This window comes from Hyperolius riggenbachi, chromosome 2, assembly GCF_040937935.1.
Source record: "Hyperolius riggenbachi isolate aHypRig1 chromosome 2, aHypRig1.pri, whole genome shotgun sequence".
In the NCBI taxonomy this organism is placed as follows: domain Eukaryota; kingdom Metazoa; phylum Chordata; class Amphibia; order Anura; family Hyperoliidae; genus Hyperolius; species Hyperolius riggenbachi.
The window spans coordinates 71,087,264-71,110,900 of NC_090647.1; the positions used below are offsets into that span (position 1 = coordinate 71,087,264).

Below are 23,637 nucleotides of genomic sequence, written 5' to 3' on the forward strand. Positions count from 1 at the left end.
CGTCTGTCCCTCGGCGCCTCCCACTATGCGCTCCAAGCGGCGGTCAGGTGATTACAAACACTTCCTCCTTCCGGGTTGAAGGAGGAAGTGTTTGTAATCACGTGACGCGTATGGAGCGCATCGTGGGAGGCGCCGAGTTACAGACGGAGAAGACGTCAGACAGGTAAGATTGACCCCCCCTGCCCCCCCCGCACAGGTTTACTGGGAGATATCCGGATAGCAACTATCCGGATGTCTCCCGGTTTCGGTTTTGAGCAGCCCTAATCATTAGGACAGACAGGCAACTGCTTTGTTTAAAAGTAAATAAATATGGCAGCCTCCATATCCCTCTCAATTCAGGTGTACTTTAAAGTGTACCCGAGGTGATATGTGACATGATGAAATAAACATGTGTATGTACACTACAAAACATATCAATAACAGGCTGTTTTACTTGTTATATTGTGCTGCCTGAAAGAGTTAATTTGTAGGCATGCAAGTGACAGCTTCCGTCTTGTCAGTACCGTGTCGGGAATATAGTTAACATCACTGATAAGCAAATTACAGCCATACAAGTTTTCCTGGCAGAATACAACATCTGAGGGCAGGGAGAGATAAAATACATTAACTTTTTCTAACTCTGGGACACCTAACAGGTTGCCACTGATTAGAGAAAGTAAACTTTCAACCTGCTTTGAAAATGTTAAAGTGGACCTGAAGTTAACTTAAAAAAAAACAGTTTCACTCACCTGGGGCTTCTGCCAGCCCACTGCAGCCGTCCTATGCCAGCACATACCTTGAATGATCCTCTTGTCCCCCACCATGGCAATGCCCCACATCCCCCCCCCCCAGCCTCCAAGCTGACTCCCAGGACCCATCCCACCACAGTCCCAGCCACACAAAATCATTAGGTGTTCATCATATGTCCCCAAAAGAATTGTTGGGGACCCCATTATGCTCCTCCTCATTTCCCTTACAAATCCAGAGTGTATACACATTGGGATCTTACTTAATCCAGGCAAGTCACAGGAGGCAGCACCGTGCTCTACATTCCAGACGCCTCTCTTCCTTATTCCCTGCAGGCATGTATGGGGTCACCATAGCAGGAAGGGAGGACACACACACACCTTGGAGCCCCTACAGGCTCTGGGGCAATTGCCCCCTTTGCCTCTTGGAAGCGCCTTCCCTGTCTGTATCATTCTTGCTTAATTGGACAATGGACAATGCTGCCATCCATGCCTCAACTGAGTGGAAACCCGACTTTCAACTTATCTGAATATCCTGCCCAGGCTTCCCATTCGTTCATTTATCTGGACCAATTGGAATCCAGGGCAACAAATGATAACAAGCCCTGGAGAGAGAGATATATGGTATGGATGGAAGGCCATGCATCTCCAGTTAAGCAAGAATACTCTATTAGAAGAGCAGGAAACACAGATGAGCAGAAGTGGGAGGATACTGGAAAATATAAAATTCGGTGTACGGTGCCTGATTTTAATAAAATACTGTAAAAAAAAAATCAGTATTCATTAATTAGTGTGTTAGTGTGTTTGTGTATTTTCACCTAGAATTACCCCTTTTACCTATTTACTTGGATGCGGCAGCCATTTGGCTACAACCTCATGAAAAGAAAATGACCAGGTAGAACTAGAAATCCCATTATATGTGGACCTTCAGTGAAAATAAACTGATGAGATAATAATTGTATATATCCTCCTACTCCTAAAAATGACTTTAACCACTTTACTCTAACGGACAAGAGTGATTTTCACCTTTCAGTGCTCATCCCTTTCATTTGCCAATAGCTTAATCACTACTAATCACAATGAAATTATCTATATCTTGTTTTTTCCCCACCAATTAGGCTTTTTGGGGTTGATATTTGTTTTCAGTAATTACTTTATTTTCTATGCATTTTTAAAGGGAAAAACAAGGAAAAAATGAAAAAATACACTATTTCTCCAATTTCATCCCCTATAGTTTTAATATAAACACTGCTACTGTGCATAAAACCCACACATTTTATCTGCCTATTTCCTATTTGTCCTGGTTATTACAACATTTTAATTATGACCCTAGTACAAAGTATCGTGACAATATATTATTTAAAAATAAAGGTGTATTTTTCTATGTTTTTTTTTCTCTCACTAATTTCACGTGCCCGCGCGGGAGCGGGCACATGCACACGCACATTGGCAGTAGCTCTGTTTGACTTATAAAAACATCCTGGAGCCATTAAGAGGCTCTAGCAGGACATTTTTACAAGTCTGGTTGTCATTAAGTGGTTAAGATATTTTTATCTTATGTTTACAATTTTTTAATTTATTGTTTTATCGTAGCTCAATGACAAAGTCCATTCTTTGTCTCAGAGGGCTAAAATATATGAACTATTGACCTTTTTTATATACTTCCTGCTCTCAGAAACGCAGTTCTCTGTGTTTTATGACTGTATTTCCTTATCAATAAGGGATGCTATAGTCTGACTGGGTCCTTACTGAAGAGAAACTGTCAGTTGCATAGCTGAACACTTTCAGGCAGATAAAGAAGAAAAGGAAGACAGCATACTTATTTGTATCTCTATCTCATCATGTCACATGTCACTTAAAGAGGAACTCCAGCCTAAACAAACATACTGTCATTAAGTTACATTAGTTATGTTATTTAAAATAGATAGGTAATATAATCTCTTACCCACCCTGTTTTAAAAGAACAGGCAAATGTTTGATTTCATGATGGCAGCCATCTTTTTGGTTGTAAGGAGGTGTCAGGGACTATGATACACAGTTCCAACTGTTCTGTGTCCTGATCACCCCTCCCAGTTGCTAAGCAATGTGAAAAACAACATAGCAAATCCCATCATGCTCTGCACAGCATCAGAAGAAAAAAGCCCAGGCTTTTTTTCTTTGACGGGTGGAGCTTAGATAAAAATACAGCAAAAAATGATGCTTTGGTAAGAAAAACAAAGTTCTGATGCTGTGAAACTGTTAAAGAAATACCGAGCATTTTCAGTTTTGCTGAGTAGATTTTAGTCTGGAGGTTCACTTTAAGGTTCCCTTTAACCCTTTCTGGGTACCAAAGTTGAGGTTGAGCCACTTAAAGTAGTTTTAAAGAGGAACAACATACAGTAGAATGCAATACATTTTCCAGGATACCCTGCCTGTTGCCGCCTGTAATACATTTCAGAAAGTAAATCCGGGAGAGAAAAGATTTTACAATGGGACAACCTTTGAGTAAATCATTTATAATATAATATTGTAAAAAAAAATAAGCAACTTTATGTATTATGTTATTTTGGTTAGTGGGTCCTAGCACACTTAAATGTTGCGTTGCGAGCCAACGCAGGGGCAATAGTGTGTTATCGACGCACTTCTGCGATGCTTACCATTTTAAAAGGTGGTGTGCATGCATGGAACGATGGAATATGATGAAAATCCCGGTGACGTACTTCTTATCCAGCATGGAGTACGTCACTGGGTGAGGGGCGTGCGGGAGGGGGGGTAAGGCACTATGCATATGACCCGGTCAGCGCACTCTGCTGTAGGGTCATGTGTTTGTGGTTTTGTGCGTTGTGGTGCAATGGGAGGGGGCACATTTCTATTGTAAATGAATCTGTTCAAAACACAATTTAAAGTATCTTACTTTTTAGATGCAGGTCCCAAATGTTCATTCATTTCAGTGGGAGCAGCAAGACAGCAGAGTAGGGATGGGGCCTTGGGAATGCTGTATGTTGTAGCTAAGTAGCAGCTATAAGATGGGTCACTTCTGTGTCATTAATTTGCAACTTGGAGGGTACGGTCACTGTGGGTGCAGGAGGAGGGAGTAGTCACAGTGGGTGCAGCTGTTAGGCAGACATTATTATTGTTCCCACACAGCTGACGGAATGGCCACAGTAGAATTTCTGTCCAGAGCCTCTTCACTCCAAAGTGTCCCGGATGAGGGAGGAGCTTCCCGCATTGGTGAGGGCAGAGCTTATCACAGTAGGAGTGGAGCTTTCTTTGCGCAACCACCTGAATATTGAGAAGAAGTACAAACAGTATAACGAAGGTATAGTAATGCCATTCTGTTACAGGTCAGATATTGTCAGAAGATCTTCACCCTCTTCTCCAAGAACAGCGAAAAGCAGAACTGTTGAAGAAGAGAGAAGCCTACAAGTGAGTGAGCAATGCATTTACAGTACACATGAAGTGAGAGAGATATAGAGGATGCCATATTTATTTCCTTTTAAAGAGACCCTGCGAGTCAAAATTCCACATTTTTTTACTTTTATTTATGTTAAGCACTATAGCTAGTGCTAAAACGCTGCATCCCCGCGGCAAAACAAGGGCTTTATACCCTGCAAATCTCCTGTGCTAAGTGCAGGGAGCGCTTCCTGATTGAGGCAAAGCTTAGGGCTGTAGCTCTGCCTCTTCGCGCATCAATCCCCGCCGCCTCTCCCCGCCCCTCTCAATCTTCCTTCACTGAGAGGGGCAGGAGGAGGCGGAGATCCGCACGGCAAATGACGTGCATGGAGGCATAGCTGCAACTCAAAGCTCTGCCTCCATGGGAAGCAAAATTCACGACCAAGAAAGTCGTGGATTTTGCAGAGGGGATTTGGGGGGTATAAACCCCTTGTTTGCTGCGGGGATGTGGCGTTTTAGCACTAGCTATAGTGCTTAACATAAATAGAAGTTAAAAACTTGGATTTTGACTTGCTTCACAGTCTCTGTAACCTCCCTGGCGGTATTGACGTGTATGCATGACAATACAAAACATGCTGCGAATGGTATTGACGTGCATACACGTGTCAATACTCTCCTGCACTGTATACTGGACCCTTGCATGACACATTTTGTTACAGGAAATCAGTTATCAGTTACAGTAAAAAAGGTTATGAAAATTAATTGGATCACTTTTTGTACAGAAATCCAGGGGAAATTGAATGCCAGGGAGGTTAAACAATACCGGTTGCCTGGCTTAAGGTCACCAGACATTATTAGATATTTGGTCTGGTAAACAATCAGTGTCTCTCTGAAGCCTGCCATACACTGGCGAGCATTTCCCGACATGCTCAGAAGACATATCCCTCACTTATCCACATCTGATCAGAAAGGGATCTATTAACCACTTGAGGACCGCAGTGTTAAACCCCCCTAAAGACCAGGCCATTTTTCTGTTAATTGGCCACTGCAGCTTTAAGGCCTCACTCCAGGGCCGCACAACTCAGCACCCAAGTGATCCCCCCCCCCTTTTCTCCCCACAAACAGAGCTCTCTGTTGGTCTGATCACCCCCCCATCCCCCCCCCCCCCCCCCCCCCGTGTTTATTTTTTTTAATAAATATTTTTGTTATTTTTTTTTTAAATAAATGTATCTATTTATTTATTTTCTGCAATTCCTCCATCCCCCCAGCCAGCCAATCACGGCGATCGGCTCACATAGGCTTCGCCCTATGAGAGCCGATCGCTCTCCTGTGTCCCAGAGGGACAGCCGCTGCCTTAGATTGCAGCACTGTACAGCCTAATTAGACGGCGAACCGCTGTCTACCAGTCTCCGAGCGGCGATCGCCGCTCCCCACCTGTGTCCCTTCCCTCCCCACTGATTGGAGGGAAGGGATGCAGGGCGGGGAGCGGCGCTTTGAATGAGGTGGGGGAGCGGCGAGAGTGACACTTAAGAGGTAAACAGCCAGCTGGCGACATGCTGCGTGTCACCAGTACGGCGATTGATTTATGGGGGCCAGCAGGGCGCAGGGGAGAGAGTGGGGGAAACAGTGTAGCATCAGAGGTTGGGCATTATATGCAGACCCAGCCTCTGTGTGCTAATTGGATTCTTAGAACCCACCTTGGGTTCACTTTAAGAGTCCCTCTTTCTTTTCTCAAAAAGTTTTGAGGTGTGAGGGTATTATTGCTGCAATTCCCACTCTACACAACCAAGACTGCTGGCTTGGACTGGGCCACCGTAGTACAGTTTTTTCTCTCGGTGGGCCCCACCTCCTCGTCCGACAGAGTGGGAAAGTGGGCACAGAGCAGCAGGGAGGGGGTCCCCTAGGGCCCCCCTTCTGCACTCCCCCCTCCAGAATTGCAGCCAACTAGCGGCAGCAGCAGGGAACGGCTTGCTGAGAGCGATAGCTCTGCGTGCTGCTGGTCTGGTCTTCTGCACTGACACTGTCCAATCACGCTCTCACTGTACTTCCTGCGAGAGCATGATTGGACAGTGCAGTGCAGAAGACCAGACCAGCGGCACGCAGAGCTCTCTGACTTTCGGTAAGTGAGTGATTCCCGCTCACTGCCGCTCTGGCTGGCTGCAATTTTGGAAGGGGGAGCATGGAAGGGGGGCTCCATGTGAGGGGGGCTTCCCCCCCTTCCAGGCTGGGGCACCATACTGGGACACTTATAGACCTGCCTACCTAAACTGGGGAAACCTATATAACTGCCTACCTAAACTGGGGACACCTTTAGACCTGGCTACCTATACTGGGGACACTTATAGACCTTCCTACCTAAACTGGGGACACCTATAGACCTGCCTGCCAGGCCCTCTTTTTTGGGGAATCTGCTGCCAATCTGATTGCATGTTGTGGGGAAATCTGCTGCCAATCTGATTGCATTTTGTGGGAAAATCTGCTGACAATCTGATTGCACTTTGTGGGAAAATCTGCTGGCAATTAGAGATGGCCCGAACCGTTCGCTGGGCGAATCTCTCTGGGCCTTCTACTACTTCCGGGTCGCAATGACCCAGAGTAGTAAGCCTGCGCTGCCCGGCGGAGCGCGTCCTAGATCGTGCTCCTGTTGCCGGGCACTCTCTGCGCATGAGCGTGACGTCACTCATGACGTCACGCACACTCTCATATGGTCTGGGAAAAAATGGCCTTCCATGCCCACGACGTTGGACAGCACTGGACTACTTAATATTTTTATTTGGCGGCATTTGACTACTTGATGAATTATCATGAGGCATGTAGCTATTTGATTATTTTATCTAATATGTATCTGGCCGGACCCAATCTCTCTGAATAACACCGCTACTTATTTTGTGTATTTTTTTTTTATTTTGTGTATTTTTAAGTCTGCCCATGACCCATCATGACCACACCCATGTTCCAGTGCGTGGTGTCACCCATTTATTTTTGCTGCGGCGCATGTGGACATCTCCCTGTTGGGGACTGTCCTCAGAAGGGGGAGAGGGGATGGGGGGGGGGGGGGGGGAGGAGAGGGGATCGGGGGGGGGAGGGGGAGAGGGGAATGGGGGGGGGCTGGGGGGCCCAGGCTAAAGCTTTCCTGGTGGGCCCTTAATGTCCCAGTCCAACCCTGCTGCTGTATATTACACTCCTCCGCGTACATGCAAAAAAGGCGTCGGGAAAAAAGGGCACGTGGTGTAAACGATAAGCAGTAATAGCTTTTATAAAAATATTGTGTTGTATTTTGTTTACAAATAATGTTTTACAAATTAAAAAACATTTAATAATGTGTATGAAATTGCAAATTGTGAAAATGATAATCTTCCCTGTTTTAAAAGTGAAACTTATAATTACGTTATACGTTACAAAACGATAATATATGTTTAATCGTTATCATTGTATAATATTGTGAATACCCTTCATTTATCATTTCTTTATGTAATAAAATCTGAAAATATTGTTTATAACGATGAAAAAAAAATATACGTATGTTCGTAATAACTATTACTAACATTTTACTACAACTAAACCTAACCCTACTCTCACACAGAACCCTCCCTGTACCTATCCCTAACCGTAAGACCCCTGGTGGTGCCTAACCCTAAGACCCCCCTGGTGGTGCCTAACCCTAAGACCCACCTGGTGGTGCCTAACCATAAATCTCCCCTGGTGGTGCCTAACCCTAAGATCCCCTGGTGGTGCCTAACCCTAAGACCCCCTTGGTGGTGCCTAACCCTAAAACCCCTTTAGTGATTGCTTTATTGTGTGGATAATAATGTGTTACAAATAGTGACTGTAAAAAATATATTACAATGTACGTACGGATCGCTTTATTATGTGAATAATGATGTTTTACAAACATTAAAGGATAACATTTTAAATAACGTTTTAGTTAAATACGATAAATGTGTTTAGTATTTTTGTAAACGTATTCGTCACAGGCGCATTTTGTAAACTTAAATCATCACGAGCGCAGTATGGAAATGTTAATAATCTCCGGGCGCCTTTTATTTTCCTTTTTGGCGCCCATCAAATGAGATTTATTATGGGAGTGAATGGCAGCAACCTTTTTGTCCGCTTGCCTCATGCGCCCAAATTTCCTGCCACCTACTCCTCCTCCCTCATCAACTAGCCAATCCTTTAGGCTATACATGAGCTAGCTCACTGATTGGATAAAGGTTGGAAAGGAAGGACACAGCGCAGGGAGTCTGTGGTCAGAGAGATAATGTACTGCAGCCTTATGCTGGGAATACACGTTATGTTTTTTGCGTTTGATCCTACGAGCGATCTATTAGCCATTCGATTCTCTGCTCAATTCTCTTATCTTCCACTCGTTTTTCTTATCTTTTTTCCATTCGCTTCTTTGAGAAATCGAGCGGTACAGAATTGAGCAGGGAATCGGACATGTTGGAGTTTTATCATCGAAGGCATCTATCGGAACGATTCTCCGCAAAAAACGTAACGTGTATTCCCAGCAATGACATAGGCAGAGATGCAGCAGAGTAATAGAGAGCATCAGGTAATCCTATTGCTTGCATTCAGTAGGCTTCCTGTCACTGTGGAATCATCCGGTCTCTCGGTCTTCCTGTTGTTAGGGTACATACAAAATAATGTAATAAGCAGAAAATGTAATGGAGTTATGTATAATGGTCTGCATATAAACGAGGGAGCATGGGAGTGTATGTATGCTGTATGGGTAATACAGTATTTAAAGGCAATATGTACAAATGTAAAAAAGGTTTAGACATCTCTTATAACTACACTCATTTTTAGCAATGTCTACATGTCACCACTGTGTACTGTACAATACGACATAATACTTTGCATTTGTTACCAATGCGTTTGGGGTAGATCAACTGTCCGGTTGTTGCCTGATCTATACTCACAGGAAGTTACTATTATATTGATTTCCAATTTGATTACCAATTTGGCAAAGATGAACAAATAAAGCATCTGTTATCTTAATAACCTCGGGCCGGTTTCTACAAGTTTTACATTGGGCCCCCTTGAACACTCTACATGTAATAACTAGAGATGGCCCGAATTAGGCTACACTCCCTCCTGGAGCCCCACCCCCCCCTTATAAAAGGCAGGCAGCGTCAGGCAGTGGACTCACTTGTGTGCCTGCAGTAATTAGTGAAGGGATAGCTGCTGCAGACTCTCATAGGGAAAGCTTAGTTAGGTGCGTGTATCAAAAAAGGGCGCCTGGAAAAAAGGGCGCGGGGTATAGCCAAAATTGTAAGTTTTAATGCAAAACCATATTTTTCGTTTAAGAGGTTGTAAACGAAAATTTAGTGCTAAATAGGTTAAATAAACGGAAATGAAATGGCAAAATACCGTCTATAACAACAAACGAATTCTGAAAAAACGTCAAATTGCGTCTATAACAAAAACGATATTTACACTTGTATTAAGCATAGCAATGCAATGGTAGGTTTTACAGATATTGTACTGTAATTATACCTAACTGTAGGCTCACACAGATCTCTCCCTATCCCTATCCCTGACCCCTAGACCCCCTCTTTGTTTAAATATACATAATTTAATAAATTGTATATATTACATATATTGTGCTGTAACTATACTTAACCTTACTTTCACACAGAGCCCTCCCTGTACCTATCCCTAACCCCTAGACCCCCCTGGTGGTGCCTAACCCCTAGACCCCCCTGGTGGTGCCTAACCCCTAGACCCCCCTGGTGGTGCCTAACCCTAAGACCCCCCTGGTGGTGCCTAACCCTAAGACCCCCCTGGTGGTGCCTAACCCTAAGACCACCCTGGTGGTGCCTAACCCTAAGACCCTCCTGGTGGTGCCTAACCCTATGACCCCCCTGGTGGTGCCTAACCCTATGACCCCCCTGGTGGTGCCTAACCCTAAGACCCCCCTGGTGGTGCCTAACCCTAAGACCACCCTGGTGGTGCCTAACCCTAAGACCCCCCTGGTGGTGCCTAACCCTAAGACCCCCCTGGTGGTGCCTAACCCTAAGACCCCCCTGGTGGTGCCTAACCCTAAGACCCCCTGGGGGTGCCTAACCCTAAGACCCCCCTGGTGGTGCCTAAACCTAAGCACCCCCCTAGTGGTGCCTAACCCTAACCACCCCCTTGTTGCGTATATTATTACTGTAAATATACCTAACCCTCCCTGTACCTATCCCTAACCCCTAGACCGCCCTGGTAATGCCTAAACCTAACCATCCCCACCGCACAAACACCCTAAACACATATAAACATTAACATATTTAATCCTTAAAATACTTCTCTACAAATAACATGAATAAAATAATTTATCTTCTCTACAAATAACTTTAATAAAATAATTTATATATTTGTAATAGAATAAATAGCCTTAAAATAGCCTTAAAATCACGTATACATTAATATTATAAATAGAGAAAAGTATATATAAATATATACAATACAATAGATAGCCTTACAATCATGTACGCATTAGAAAACTTAAAATAACAGTAATATTAAAAGCGATATTTTAGTAACTATAATCAACGCATTATAAGTGTAAAAACAAAGTTAATACCAAAAGCGATGTATTTCTAATACAATAAGGTTGAAAACGGTATTTAAAGGGAACCTTAACTGGTGGGGAAAAAAAATTCACTTACCTGGGGGCTTTCCCGAGCCTCCTGCAGCCGTCCTGTGCCCGCGCCGGTCCTTCGGTGCCCTCCGGTCTCCCTCCGCGGCTAAGTTTCGTTTTCGGACGACTGCTAGTCGTCCTCGGGCAAAGCGTCCTCTTCTTCCGCATTCCCCGTCGTAAAGAGCCATAAAGCGCATCCGCATGACGCGTCCTACATTGCCTAGACTTGGGTGTGAGCTCCTAGATCATCAACACCCCGGAACTGGTCTAGAATATAACACAGATGTTAACAGGATTCCTAGACTAAGGTGTGAGCTCCTTGGTCATCAACACCTTGGAAACTGGTCTAACAAATAACTTAGATAGTAACACAGTTAATAACAGGATTCCTAGACTAAGGTGTGAGCTCCTTGGTCATCGACACCTTGGAAACTGGTCTAGCAAATAACACAGATACTGACAAAAGGTCTGAGTGCTACCACGTAGTGATCGCAACGGCAGACAACCAGCAAATGCCCAGCCACCAGTATATATATTTCAGCGCTCTCCAGCGCCTCCCCCAAGTGCTGGACCAATGGCAACCGTTTCTGGCGTCAGCTGACCAGCCTGGTCAGCTGATCCCCCACTGACTGACATAAAGCTCTTCCTCCCAGCGCGCGTGCGCGCGCGCGTCCACCTAAACCTATGTGGACTACAGCTCCCACTAATATACAAATAGAGGCCAGGGTTCACGATATATTGAGTCAGATAGTAGAAAATGTATTGTCAAAAACACAAATGACACAGACTAGCTTGACTGCATGCAAAAATCAGCTTCACTAAAACACCAGTAAAAACTCGCTGAAAATCCAAGAGTCATGAATTCAAGCTCATTGCCTAAGTCCTATAACTATCTGACCTTAGCCGGCATCATTCGTCCACCCACGCATACACACAATGGCGCCCATGCACTCAAAAGCGCTGCCTTGTTCTTCTGTGTGGCGTGATAACTGAGTGTACACTCCCCATAGGGGATAATGAGTCCACCTGCACAGCAGCGATGTAAGTGCTGGATTATCACCTCAGGAATAGATATATATTCTCAGCACAGGAGAGTCACTCTTACCACCTCCGCTGTGACATCTTGAGTGGGTACCCACTATGGAGCCTTGGCCCGATGGAATCCCGATATGGGGAGGGACAGTCCAGCTTCCGGAAGTAAACTTGGGTTGCGCTCACCAGATCTTATCCAACTCACTATGGCGACAGGGTAGACTGCACCACGCCGAATCAGCGTCTCAGCACTGCGCATAACACCCGCTTCCTGCTGGCCTCATAAACAGACCACACAGCCAGTAATGGCGACACAACGCCGGAACAGCAGCGCTTGTACTGCAGGGCTAATTCATCGGTTGGCGCGGGTGTGACGTAACCATGACACTTGGACTCCGCCCATCGACGCGTTTCCCGCCCCTCACAGGCGATTCGTCAGGATGGAGTACAGCTCCCAGCCATACCAGAACTTTGTTGTGAAATGCCCGCTGCGCTGCACGCGGAATCTGCCGCCATGCCACCAGCGCATGCGGCGGTTCCTCCGCGTTCAGGCAGACACAAAGACGAGTGAGCAGCTGCATCAGCTGCCGCGCTGGCCGCGGAACCCGGCGCCCTGCTAGAGGTGCATGCGGCGGTGCTTCCGCGTTTTCTCACACTGCCCTAATGGGTGGAGGTAGAGAGTTCCATAATGTTGGAGCATGGGACTGGGTGATGCGGGGGGCGGTTAGGCGAAGGCGGTTAGGCGGTTAGGCATAGAAGATCTACCATGGTACGATGCGCCAGAAATATTACCCGATACACGCGAACACCAACTGGAAGTCATGTAAGTCTATGGATCCGCAGATATTTTAAATTTTTTGCCTTCGCGTTGCGGCAAGCATGCGTGGAAACATATTTTGTCAATACACTTCATATTTCTGCCACAGGAAGTGAGCGCTAGAGACCCTCACTTCCTGCTTGGCCTGCAGCTAGAAGGGAAATTACCATGCATTGCCAAAGTAATCTCCGAAGACTATTTCGCTAGGCATTCATCGCACCGCAACTATAATGCTGGTTAGCAGTTTGAAAGCGGCCTTTAGAATTGCCCCTAGTGGGCCCATCTGGTTGGGGGGCCTTGCTGCAGTTGGAACGTCTACATCACTTGTTGCTATGTAACTTCTACCTGCATAATGCTAGGGGTTGTTATAATTGTCTTATGCTTAGGTTGCGTAAGGCTGCTTCAATATTCTCAGATCAATGCAAACAAATGTAAATAAACCAAATGTGTACAATCAGGGCTGGTCCTCTCATGAAGCAAGGTGAAACATTTGCATCAGGGACAGAGATTACAGGGGCAGCATGTTTGTACTGTGTGTTTCCACTTACAGAATGCAGTCAGAGAAGGAGGAGAAGCGAGATGAGAGCAAGCGAGGTGAAGAGGTCATCATTGGGCAAAAGCAGCTGGTTGTGCTGTGTGGGGAGCCTGACAGTGAGTGAGGAGGGGGAGGCAGGAGAGCAGCAGTGTTTTATTTGATTTGCACAGAAGAAGGGAGGAGATGGCATTGCTGTCCTGACTGAGGAGGAATGGAGGACGACCGACTGGCCTCAGCCTCCATGAGGGTAAGCAGTTTGTTTGTCACAGCCAGTGTGAGAACTGAGAATATAAAATGAAGTAGAGTAAATTGCCAGGTGCTGTGCAATCAATTCCAAATCAGGATTGGAGGGGGGGGGGGGGGGGGGGGAGGGGTGTGCATCCTCAAAAGTTTGCCTCAGGCAGCAAAAAGTCTCAAACCGGTCCTGTGTACAATATGTCATTTTTTAAATATCGCTCTTACAGTCAGTACTAACAGTGAATGTGTTTTTTTTTTTCCCTTTCAGGTGGAAAGTATATGCGGAGGATGTCCCTCAGACCATTGATGTAACTGACGTGAAGAAATTGCCACCTAATGAGCAGTACTCCTACAAAAAGCGGAAAAGTTTTAAAGGCGGTTTGCACTTCATGTAGGAATCAAATACTTTTATATTATGTGGCATGTGTGGCTTTCTGCGTGCCGCATTCTAACATGGCATGGATCAGTGCATTCCACTCCTGCTCTAAGGCTTTGCTTACATTCATATGGACTGCTGGATTTCCAAAGTGCCCTTTTATAAATATGTCAAACCACCTTTAGGCCTCGTTCACATTGCATTCCGCTCACATTAGCGGTCGCGTATGGCTATTTTTTGAAGCATTTTCTTGGGCTTCCCGGCGCTTCGATGGGTGTTGCTTTTTGTTGAGAAGAGCTTTTCTAAGCACTTTTTATGTGCGTTTTTTTAAATTCACTCCCTGACGCAAGTCAGGAAGTGAACTCTTTGACCCGGAAAAGAATAAATGCAAAGTATTTATTCTTAAAAACGCTCACGCAATCACTGCTCAAAGCGATTTTGTGAGCGGTTTTTTGCATTTTGCCTATACCTTTCATTGAGGCAGAATCGCACTCTCCTGAGCGGATCGGAAACTAACCGCTCAGATTTGAACTCTCTCATAGGGAATCATTGCACACAGGTTTTGAGGGCGATTTTGAAAATCGCCTGTGCTTAAAAAAAGGGAAAAAACGCCCTTAGTGTGAACGGGCCCTTAATGTACCACCATTGATACAGCGCATTTAATGCATTAGGATGCCCATACTGTCCATTATTCGATATAACGGGCTGATCGACCTTCTGATTCAATAATTTAATCAAATCAGTAGAGAATCTGAGCCACAACATGGCCGATAAATCTTTCTATTTATTTCTGGCCTAAATCAGTTAAATGGATCGAACAGAAATAGTGGAAAATCTCAGTCGTGAGGGCCCGGTCTGGTGGGAGGAGGTAATGTCATTCGATATTGCAATAACTGACTGACCCCCGGCCGGTGCCCCTTCTGCTGACGTGACTCCTGGACTCCTCTGGTCACCACCAGCCCTGTTCCATGTGACACTGGCACATGTGGTGAGTCACATAATACAGGCGCTCATGATGACGCCGGAGGAGTACAGGAGACAGGACGGCACACAGGTGAGCCTTTAAAGGATATATCCGAGGAGTATTAAAATAAAAAAATCCACTTATCTGGGGCTTCCTCCAGCCCCTGACAGCCATCCTGTGCCCTCACCGCAGCTCCGCTCCCCGCCGGTGGCCTGGAGTCCCCTCCGGAACCAGAGCCCTACATGCGTTCCAGTGCGCGTCTCACGTAGTCGCGCTAACGTCTTCCGGACTGTACTGCGCAAGCGCAGCAGCTCTGCGCATTACAGTCCGAAGGACATCAGTGTGTCTCAGTGAGCTGCATGCTGGAGCACAGGAGAAGCCGACCTGCCACTGGAGGGGACCGGGAGCCACCGGAGCTGCGATGAGGGCACAGGACAGCTGCCAGGGGCTGGAGGAAGCCCCAGGTAAGTGGATTTTTTATTTTGATACTCCTCCTCGGACCTTCCCTTTAACACTGAGCACAAGCACAGGAGGGGACACATACACTTGGGAAAGGGGCTGGTACTAGGAGGTTTTCCTATATAGTAGATTTCATGCTGAAATCCATTAGAAATCTGTTTGCAGAGTATGGCCAGGCAGCGGATCCCTCTCTATTTCCCTTGCCTCTCCCTCCCGATCCCTGTCAATCCTCCATTGCTCTCCAACTCTTGTCCATTATCTGTTTATCTTGTAGAGATAAGAATGGCATGGTTAATGGGGAAAAATTTAGATACTAATGAGTTTTCCGTGAGTAGCTGATAGTATTAATATCAGTCATTTTAAATTGACAATATTAAACTATTAATACCATATCATAATATGAAATAATATAAACTCATCATAATCCTTTCTCTAACATTAAACCTCCCACTACCGGTAAGCCTAAAAAAATCTCCTATTCCTAATACAACAGCTAACACTAGCCCTCCTACTGCTGCTACACCTAACAATTGCAGAATTGCCTAGGCTAAACATTGCTGGAAAAGAGGGGGTGCATACCATTATATAAATATAATTAACCTAAAAAATAGGTGTCCTGAATATTTATTTTATGTTCTGCTATGAGTTGTTATGGGTCCTTTTACAGTGCTGTTGTCCTTTAAAAAATAGCCGAGCTTTGCACTCTGTTATACTGAGACCAATGTACACCTTATGCCCTGGTATTTTACACAAATCAACAGTTATCTTTGTTTTTAAAGGACAACTGTAACAAGGGGGATATGGAGGCTGCCATATTTATTTCCTTTTAAACAATACCAGTTGCCTAGCAATCCTGCTAATCTATTTGGATGCAGCAGTGTCTGAATAACACCAAAAACAAGCATGCAGCTAATCTTGTCAGATCTGACAATAATGTCAGAAACACTTGATCTGCTGTATGCTTGTTCAGAGTCTATCGTAAAAGTATTAGAGACAGAGCCAGGGGCGTAACTAGGCCCCACCGGGCCCCCCTGCAGATTTTCTGAGCGGGCCCCCCCCCCCCCCCCCCGGGGCCCGCTCGCGGCCGTTTTGTGGGTGCTGGAGGGGTGGCAGCATGAGGGGAAAGCCTTGCCCACAGTCGGCGGGGAGAGGGGTAGTTCCCTCCTCTCCCTCACCTCGGGGCTCTCCCCTCTGCGCTCCCCTCCAGCTCGTGTCTGTGGGGCTGTGGTGGGCAGCGAGCGGCGGGCAGATACATACCTGCTTCCGTGCGTTCTATCGGAGACTTCTCCCTCTAGCGGCTGACGTCACTTCCGGAAGTGACGTCAGCCGCTAGAGGGAAAAGTCTCCGATGGAACGCACGGAAGCAGGTATGTATCTGCCCGCCGCTCGCTGCCCACCACAGCCCCACAGACACTTACGAGCTGGAGGGAAGCGCAGAGGGGAGAGCCCCGAGGTGAGGGAGAGGGGGGAACTACCCCTCTCCCCGCCGACTGTGGGCAAGGCTTTCCCCTCATGCTGCCACCCCTCCAGCACCCACAAAACGGCCCCGAGTGGGCCCCAGGGGGGGGGGGGGCGGGCCCCCCCGCGGGCGCAGGGGCTGCAGGGCCTATTCCTACGCCCCTGGACAGAGCATCAGCAGCACTGCTAGGCAACTAGTATTGTTTAAAAGGAAATAAATATGGCAGCCTCCATACCCCTCTCTGTATAGTTGTCCTTTCAGTGTTTGCACCTAAATGTATGTTTTAGTGAAAAGCTTGCACAGTTTCTACATTGTATTAGTCCTACTGCTTGCACTTCCTTGACAGATCTTCGGAGTTTATAGCAGATGGATTCTTGACCTGCATGGAGTCATGGACTGACTTGGAGGACATCAAGCTGGTGGCTTTTGCGAAAAAATCCAATATTTCAGGTATGTTTATGTAAAAATAATAAGCATTATCCAATCTTGTTACAGTGAGCAGTATTTTGTTCACGTCCCTCTTCTGCCGTTGACCTCAGTAGACTGTTCTTACAAGATGGAACAAGTTAAAGTGGACCCAAATTAAAAATACAAGATTTCAGAAATTAAATCTATTTTCTAAATTACAATAATAAATAGCAGCCTTTTTTTCAGCTGCATGATGACAAATATCAACTATTTTACATTTATTGGAGAAACCTCTCCCTTCCTTTCATATTGCTGGGACAGAATCCAGCAAACTGGTGGAGGAGATAAAAAACAAAAACAAAAAATAGGATGCTACTGATGATGTCACAGGGGAGGTGATCTCAGCTTGTGTGAAATTTTGCATAGACGACGCCCAAGGGAGGGAGGGTAGCTGATGACAAACACACCCATGATCTAAAACCTCCTACTAAGCTCAGAAGTAACCCTAGTTATGAAAAAGGGTGAAAAGCATGCACTGAAATGCTCATAGGCTTGAAGGAGTGTTTATTTATCTTTGTATGTGTCAGAGTGGTGCAACTAAATATTTTGAATTAAAAAATGTTTTGGATTATGCTCTTTGTTATGTTTTCTCTTATGCTAGATTGCTATATATAAGATTGTACTATGCTCCTTATTCTCTGATCGGCTATGTCCAATCTATTATAAGCAGTTTTTTTTGTATGCTACATTTTATTGTCTTTCAATAAAGCTTAAAAGTGAAAAAAAAATGTTTTGGTTTGGGTCCGCTTTAATTGATTTTATTTTTTTCGGTAAATGCTCCAGCTGTGGCGTAACTAAAATTCATGGGCCTCCCCCCAATTTTCTCATCCTTCCCTTGTGTCCTCTTGGTGCCCTTTAGGGCCTTGGGGCCCATCTCACAAGGGTCATAAAACAAGTGTGGCCATCATGATCTTCACACCCATAACAAGCGTAGCCACAAAAACACCAGATCTGAAGTATAGTCCCCTGTGTTGGAGGAATTGCCCCCACAGCTCTGGGCCCCACTGTGATCACAGGTACTGCTCTCCTCTAGTTACGCCCCTGTGCTCCAATGAGGTTAAGGCTATGTTCACAGTGGGGTGTAGCAGTGCGTTGCATCAAACAATATAATCCCATCGCTATGGTGATGAATTATTGTAATTGTATGTTGACATTGACGCGTTAGCAGCACGGTGTGACAGATCTGTCGGCATATCGCGATCAATGCAGTGCGGTATAGCACAATGCGAGTGCAGTGGCCTAGCAATAACCCCTGTGACTGTGGAAAGGGGAGCGGGACTATAGGGACCCACTTCTCCTCTCCTGACATCATGAAGCTCCTGATCATGTCATGCCATCAGGAGCCTCCAGATGGCAGCATAGAGCCTGTAGCTCAGAGGAGGAAGAGGGAGCCGAAAGCATTGCTCCCTGCTCTTGCTCTGCACTATGGGGGGGGGGGGGGGATGAGGAGTGGAAGGGATGGCCACTGTGGTGAATGGAATGGGTCCCAACAGGACAGGAACTGTCACTTGCTTAGCTAAGTGTTATCTCAATCTTAAAGGGACACTTAAGCCAGGATTAAATAAATCAGTTTTACTTTCCTGGGGCTTCTACCGGCCCCCTCCAGCCATCCTGTGCTCACGGAGCCTCCAGTCCCCCGCTGCCAGCTAGTTTCGTTTTCGGGGACAGGCCTGGCCACACGTATTTTTCTTCGCGTTCCCGTCCGCAATAGCATTCTGCAACTGTGCAGGACACTATTGAGGACGGGAACATGAAGAAGGATATGCGTTGCCAGGCTTGCGCAGGCTCTGAAGGCCCGCTAACTCCCTGTCAGGGTCTGTCAGCAAAAACAAAACTAGCTGGCGGTGGGGGACCGGAGGCTCCGTGCGTGACTGCGAGGGCACGGGACGGCTGCAGGGGGCTGGTAGAATCCTCAGGCAAGTAAAACTGTTTTTTTTATTCCTGGCTTAAGTGTTCCTTTAAATCTTAAAAAAAAGTAACACAGCCTAGTTATTAATAAACTTACAGACACCCATCAAGCTTTCTCTCCAAGAGTGCACATTTGCTTTCTCCTTATTGTCCGTGAGAAAGAGATACATCATTGTCTCGAAAGGTTGGAATATTTTAATATGCGGCAATAAAAACAGTTACTTTTTGATTGGAGTGCTGCTGACCATTTACTCTTCTGACACCGTACATACACGTTTATCTCATCAAGTCATATGTCACCTAGGGTACACTTTATTGCAGTCATCCATCCTTCACCAAACAGAACAGGCTGGTCAGCTGCCAGGTGTGTCTGTGTCATATCATGTCACCTTAAATAATTACTTATGATAATTTGGGTGATATTTCTCTATTGCCTGTATGGTCCTCTAAGTAAATTTCTGGGGACATCAGTTCACCCGCAAGTATGTTTTTAGGATGCAGAAGGAAATCTGGGACTAGAGTCTAGCCCAGGAGTGTACAAACTACGGCCCATGTGCCACATCCGGCCCACATGGCCAATGGCCATTTCATCCGCCACGCCAAAGCAGGGACGGATGGGGTCCCCTCCCCCAGGAGTTGAAATGGCTTGCAGCGTCTAATAGACACTCCACCAGTTCACCAGCTGCAGCCTACAGCTCACCTCCAGCCTGCGAAAGTCTGTGGGTTCTGGCGGGAAGAGCAGGTCTACGGGAAAATGGCATCCGAAGCCCTGCACTGGAGAGTGGAGACTATTTGTGTCTCCAGTACAGGGCTTTGGCGCCTTTTTTTCCTGGAGCCCTGCTCTGCCTGTCAGCGTGGGAGTTTTGCAGCCGAACTGCAGGTGAGTACATTTTTTTTTCTTTACAGGTTCACCACGGCTATTAGGGGGCACTAAGTGTGTGTGTGTGTGTGTGTGTGTGTGTGTGTGTGTGTGTGTGTGTGTGGGGGGGGGGGGGGGGGGGGGGGGTAGGGTTAGACCTAAAAGAGGGGCCTTGCCTACGTGCGTTTTCTGGTGAAACACTGCCGCATTATCTGTATTTTCTGGGGTAAGGCTGCACCATTACGTGTATTTACTGGTTAAATGCTACCACATTCCGTGTATTTTCTAGTGAAATGCTGCCTCATTACATGTATTTTCTGGTGAAACGCTGCTGCATTATCTGTATTTTCTGGTGAAAGGCTGCACCATTATGTGTATTTTCTGGTGAAGTTATGAGTATTTTCTGGTGAAACATTGTGCCAATATGTGTATTTTCTGATGAAACGCTGCCGTATTACGTGTCGTTCTGTCTGAGGCGTGTGTCTGCTGTCCCTGGGCCATTGTTGTTTTTGGGTGGTGGGAATGTTGTCTAAATACTTTTACGGTCACTTTGCCTGAGTTTTGGGAGAAAACTTGTGTCCACTGTCTTTTTGTTTCAATGATACATTACAGCTAGCTCTGCCCACATTCGCACGCCACACTAATGTTTTGTTTCCACCCACATTCTGTCATGGCAACACCCCCACACTCCTGTTCTGGCTCCCGGTCAAACTTGAAAACCCAATGTGGCCCTCGATTTAAAAAGCTTGCCCACCTCTGATCTAGCCATTTAGCCACTTTGCTGCTAAGCGATTGACCAGTGTTGTATTTTCTTGTTACAGAAATTGTGGCAAAGATGTGGAAGGAAGATTCTTTCTTTGGCTACCAATATCTAAATGGTAATAACCCAAAAGTGATCAAGAAATGCCTCAAGATTCCAGAGAACTTCCCAGTTGATGACCGCATGGTGGCTCATTCCTTGGGGACCAGCACCAGTCTTCAAAATGAAATGCAGGTAGTGTCATACTTTCCCCATTTTACCTGCATCACTTCTGATTCGACTTAGATGGTCCAACAGAATGCGGCCTAGCCGGGGCCTCAATCTATTTGCATAGCTGCGGATGGTGGTGGCGGCCCGCTGACGTAGTATGCCGGCAGGCGGATTTTCATAAAAAGTATCCTCAAGGCTTCAGTGTGGTGAGGAGAGGTGGGGGAGCTGCGCGAACAGCCTGTGAAGAACTTTGAGCCCACACAGTCTTTCAAATCAATGGATCAGTGAGAAGTGAGCTTCCGGCGTTTTGTGCCGGTTGCTTGAGTCTGCCGGTTAGTTGAGTTCCGGATAACTGGAGCTCTCTAATATTTAGAGCCGCTGGGTATTTCAGCAGCGGGGTGAGCCATCATTCGCCCAACTCACCGGCAGTGAATACATACGTATGCTCTCACCAGACCTCCTGAGGAGCGATTTTTTTTTCTAAAGCCTCTCTCAGCCACGTGTAGATTACTTTTTACAACAGGCTGTGTGGGTAAAGCCAGTTCATGGCTGTACATTCTGAGGACAGTATCTCAGGATCAAAAAATAATAGTCTTTTTAAAATCAACTTTAGCATTAAAATAATTGTCGGTGTGTGACTCTCCTCTTTACGGTCCAGCATGACAGGTAGGACTTGTTTAAAATCTGTTAAAAAGCCAAGTTGAGAAAGAACGAGCATTGTAACACTTTTGCAACACAAATAACACAAAGCATTACAAGATTCATGTAATAACTAGCTCTTTGGCTCGGGTATTGAGAAGTAATCTGACTCTTCTATCTTGTAGGGTGGAAACATCTTCCTGGCCGATTACAAGTTTCTCCAAGACATTCCTGCAAATAAGTCGGTTAATGGTAAACAACAGTATGTAGCCGCTCCCCTGTGTCTGCTATGGAAAAACCCCCAGGATCAGCTTGTCCCCATTGCCATCCAGGTAAATTGGGGTGGGTATTCTATTGTTTCCTTGGGATTGAAGATTTTTTCAGGAGATCTGTTATTTACTTCAGCCCCAGAGGTTTATACCCGCCTAGTGACCAGGCCCTATTTTACAATCCGGCACTTCACAACTTTAACGGCTTATTGCTCGGTCATACAACTTAGCACCCAAAGGAATTTTTACCTCCTTCTCTTCTCACAAATAGAGCTTTCTTTTGGTGCTATGTGATTGCTGCTACTACTTTTCGTTTTTTTTTATTTTGATTAAAAAAAGACTGAAATTAAAAAAAAATAACATAAACATACAGATAAGTTAATTAGCTCCCCCCTAAATTGGCCCTAGACTACGATACAAACACTACACTATTCATACATAGACATATGCCTATGGTAGGGATTCGATTGTGAGCCCCTCCGATGGACAATTAAGTGATAAGACTAGCGCTGCATAAGATGTCAGCACTATATAAATAAATGATCATTAAATACTAAAGAAACAGCCTGCCAGCTCCGATCGCTGGCTGGCAGGCTGATCGCTGGGGTCCCCTGCATGCAGTGACAGGAGAACGCGCTTGTGCGAGCTCCCATATAATCTCACTCCTTGCGAGATGACGTCATATGGCATCGCTGACTCGCTGAGACCTGAGAGAGCCGCCTTCCTGCCACTATTCTGTGTTAGATGGGAAGCTGTTAACCACTTCCCGACCGCCGTATGTACAATTGGCGGCCGGGAAGTGCACCCCGCAAGGACCGCCGTATTGACAAATGGCGGCGGTCCTTGTAGGGGCATGGGCGGAGCGATCGCGTCATCCGTGACGCGATCCTCCGCCTCCGCCTGGCGCCGCTCACCCGCCGCAACATCCCGCCGGCCATACGGAAGCGCCGGCGGGATGTTAACCCGACGATCGCCGCATACAAAGTGTATAATACACTTTGTAATGTTTACAAAGTGTATTATACAGGCTGCCTCCTGCCCTGGTGGTTCCAGTGTCCGAGGGACCACCAGGGCAGGCTGCAGCCACCCTAGTCTGCACCAAGCACACTGATTTTTTACCCCCCCTGCCCCAGATCGCCCACAGCACCCATCAGACCCCCCCTGCCCACCCCCCAGACCCCTGTTTGCACCCAATCACCCCCCTAATCACCCATCAATCACTCCCTGTCACTATCTGTCAACGCTATTTTTTTTTTATCCCCCCCCCTGCTCCCTGCCCCCTCCTGATCACCCCCCACCCCTCAGATTCTCCCCAGACCCCCCCCAGACCACCCCCCCTGTTTACTGTATGCATCTATCCCTCTGATCACCTGTCAATCACCTGTCAATCACCTGTCAATCACCCATCAATCACCCCCTGTCACTGCCACCCATCAATCAGCCCCTAACCTGCCCCTTGCGGGCAATCTGATCACCCCCCCACACCAATAGATCGCCCGCAGATCCGACATCAGATCACCTCCCAAATCCATTGTTTACATCTATTCTCTCCTCTAAACACCCACTAATTACCCATCAATCACCCATCAATCACCCCCTATCACCACCTGTCACTTTTACCTATCAGATCAGACCCTAATCTGCCCCTTGCGGGCACCCAATCACCCGCCCACACGCTCAGATTGCCCTCTGACCCCCCCTTATCAATTCACCAGTGCATTAATTACATCTGTTCTTCCCTGTAATAACCCACTGATCACCTGTCAATCACCTGCCAATCACCTATCACCCATCAATCACCCCCTGTCAGCCCCTGTCACTGCCACCCATCAATCAGCCCCTAACCTGCCCCTTGCGGGCAATCTGATCACCCACCCACACCATTAGATCGCCCGCAAACCCGCCGTCAGATTACCTCCCAAA

The 23,637-nt window shown here is 46.4% G+C and overlaps 1 protein-coding gene across 1 annotated transcript in view; it reads left to right on the forward strand.

The window, feature by feature from the left end:
* Nucleotides 1-23,637, forward strand: part of LOC137545544 (hydroperoxide isomerase ALOXE3-like) — a 75,120-nt gene that overhangs the window by 11,347 nt on the left and 40,136 nt on the right. The window contains exons 3-7 of the mRNA XM_068266902.1: nucleotides 4,049-4,130; nucleotides 13,612-13,734; nucleotides 16,948-17,051; nucleotides 20,658-20,830; nucleotides 21,631-21,777. Coding sequence (XP_068123003.1) covers nucleotides 4,049-4,130; nucleotides 13,612-13,734; nucleotides 16,948-17,051; nucleotides 20,658-20,830; nucleotides 21,631-21,777 — 629 coding nt within the window. The remainder of the gene's footprint in view (nucleotides 1-4,048; nucleotides 4,131-13,611; nucleotides 13,735-16,947; nucleotides 17,052-20,657; nucleotides 20,831-21,630; nucleotides 21,778-23,637) is intronic.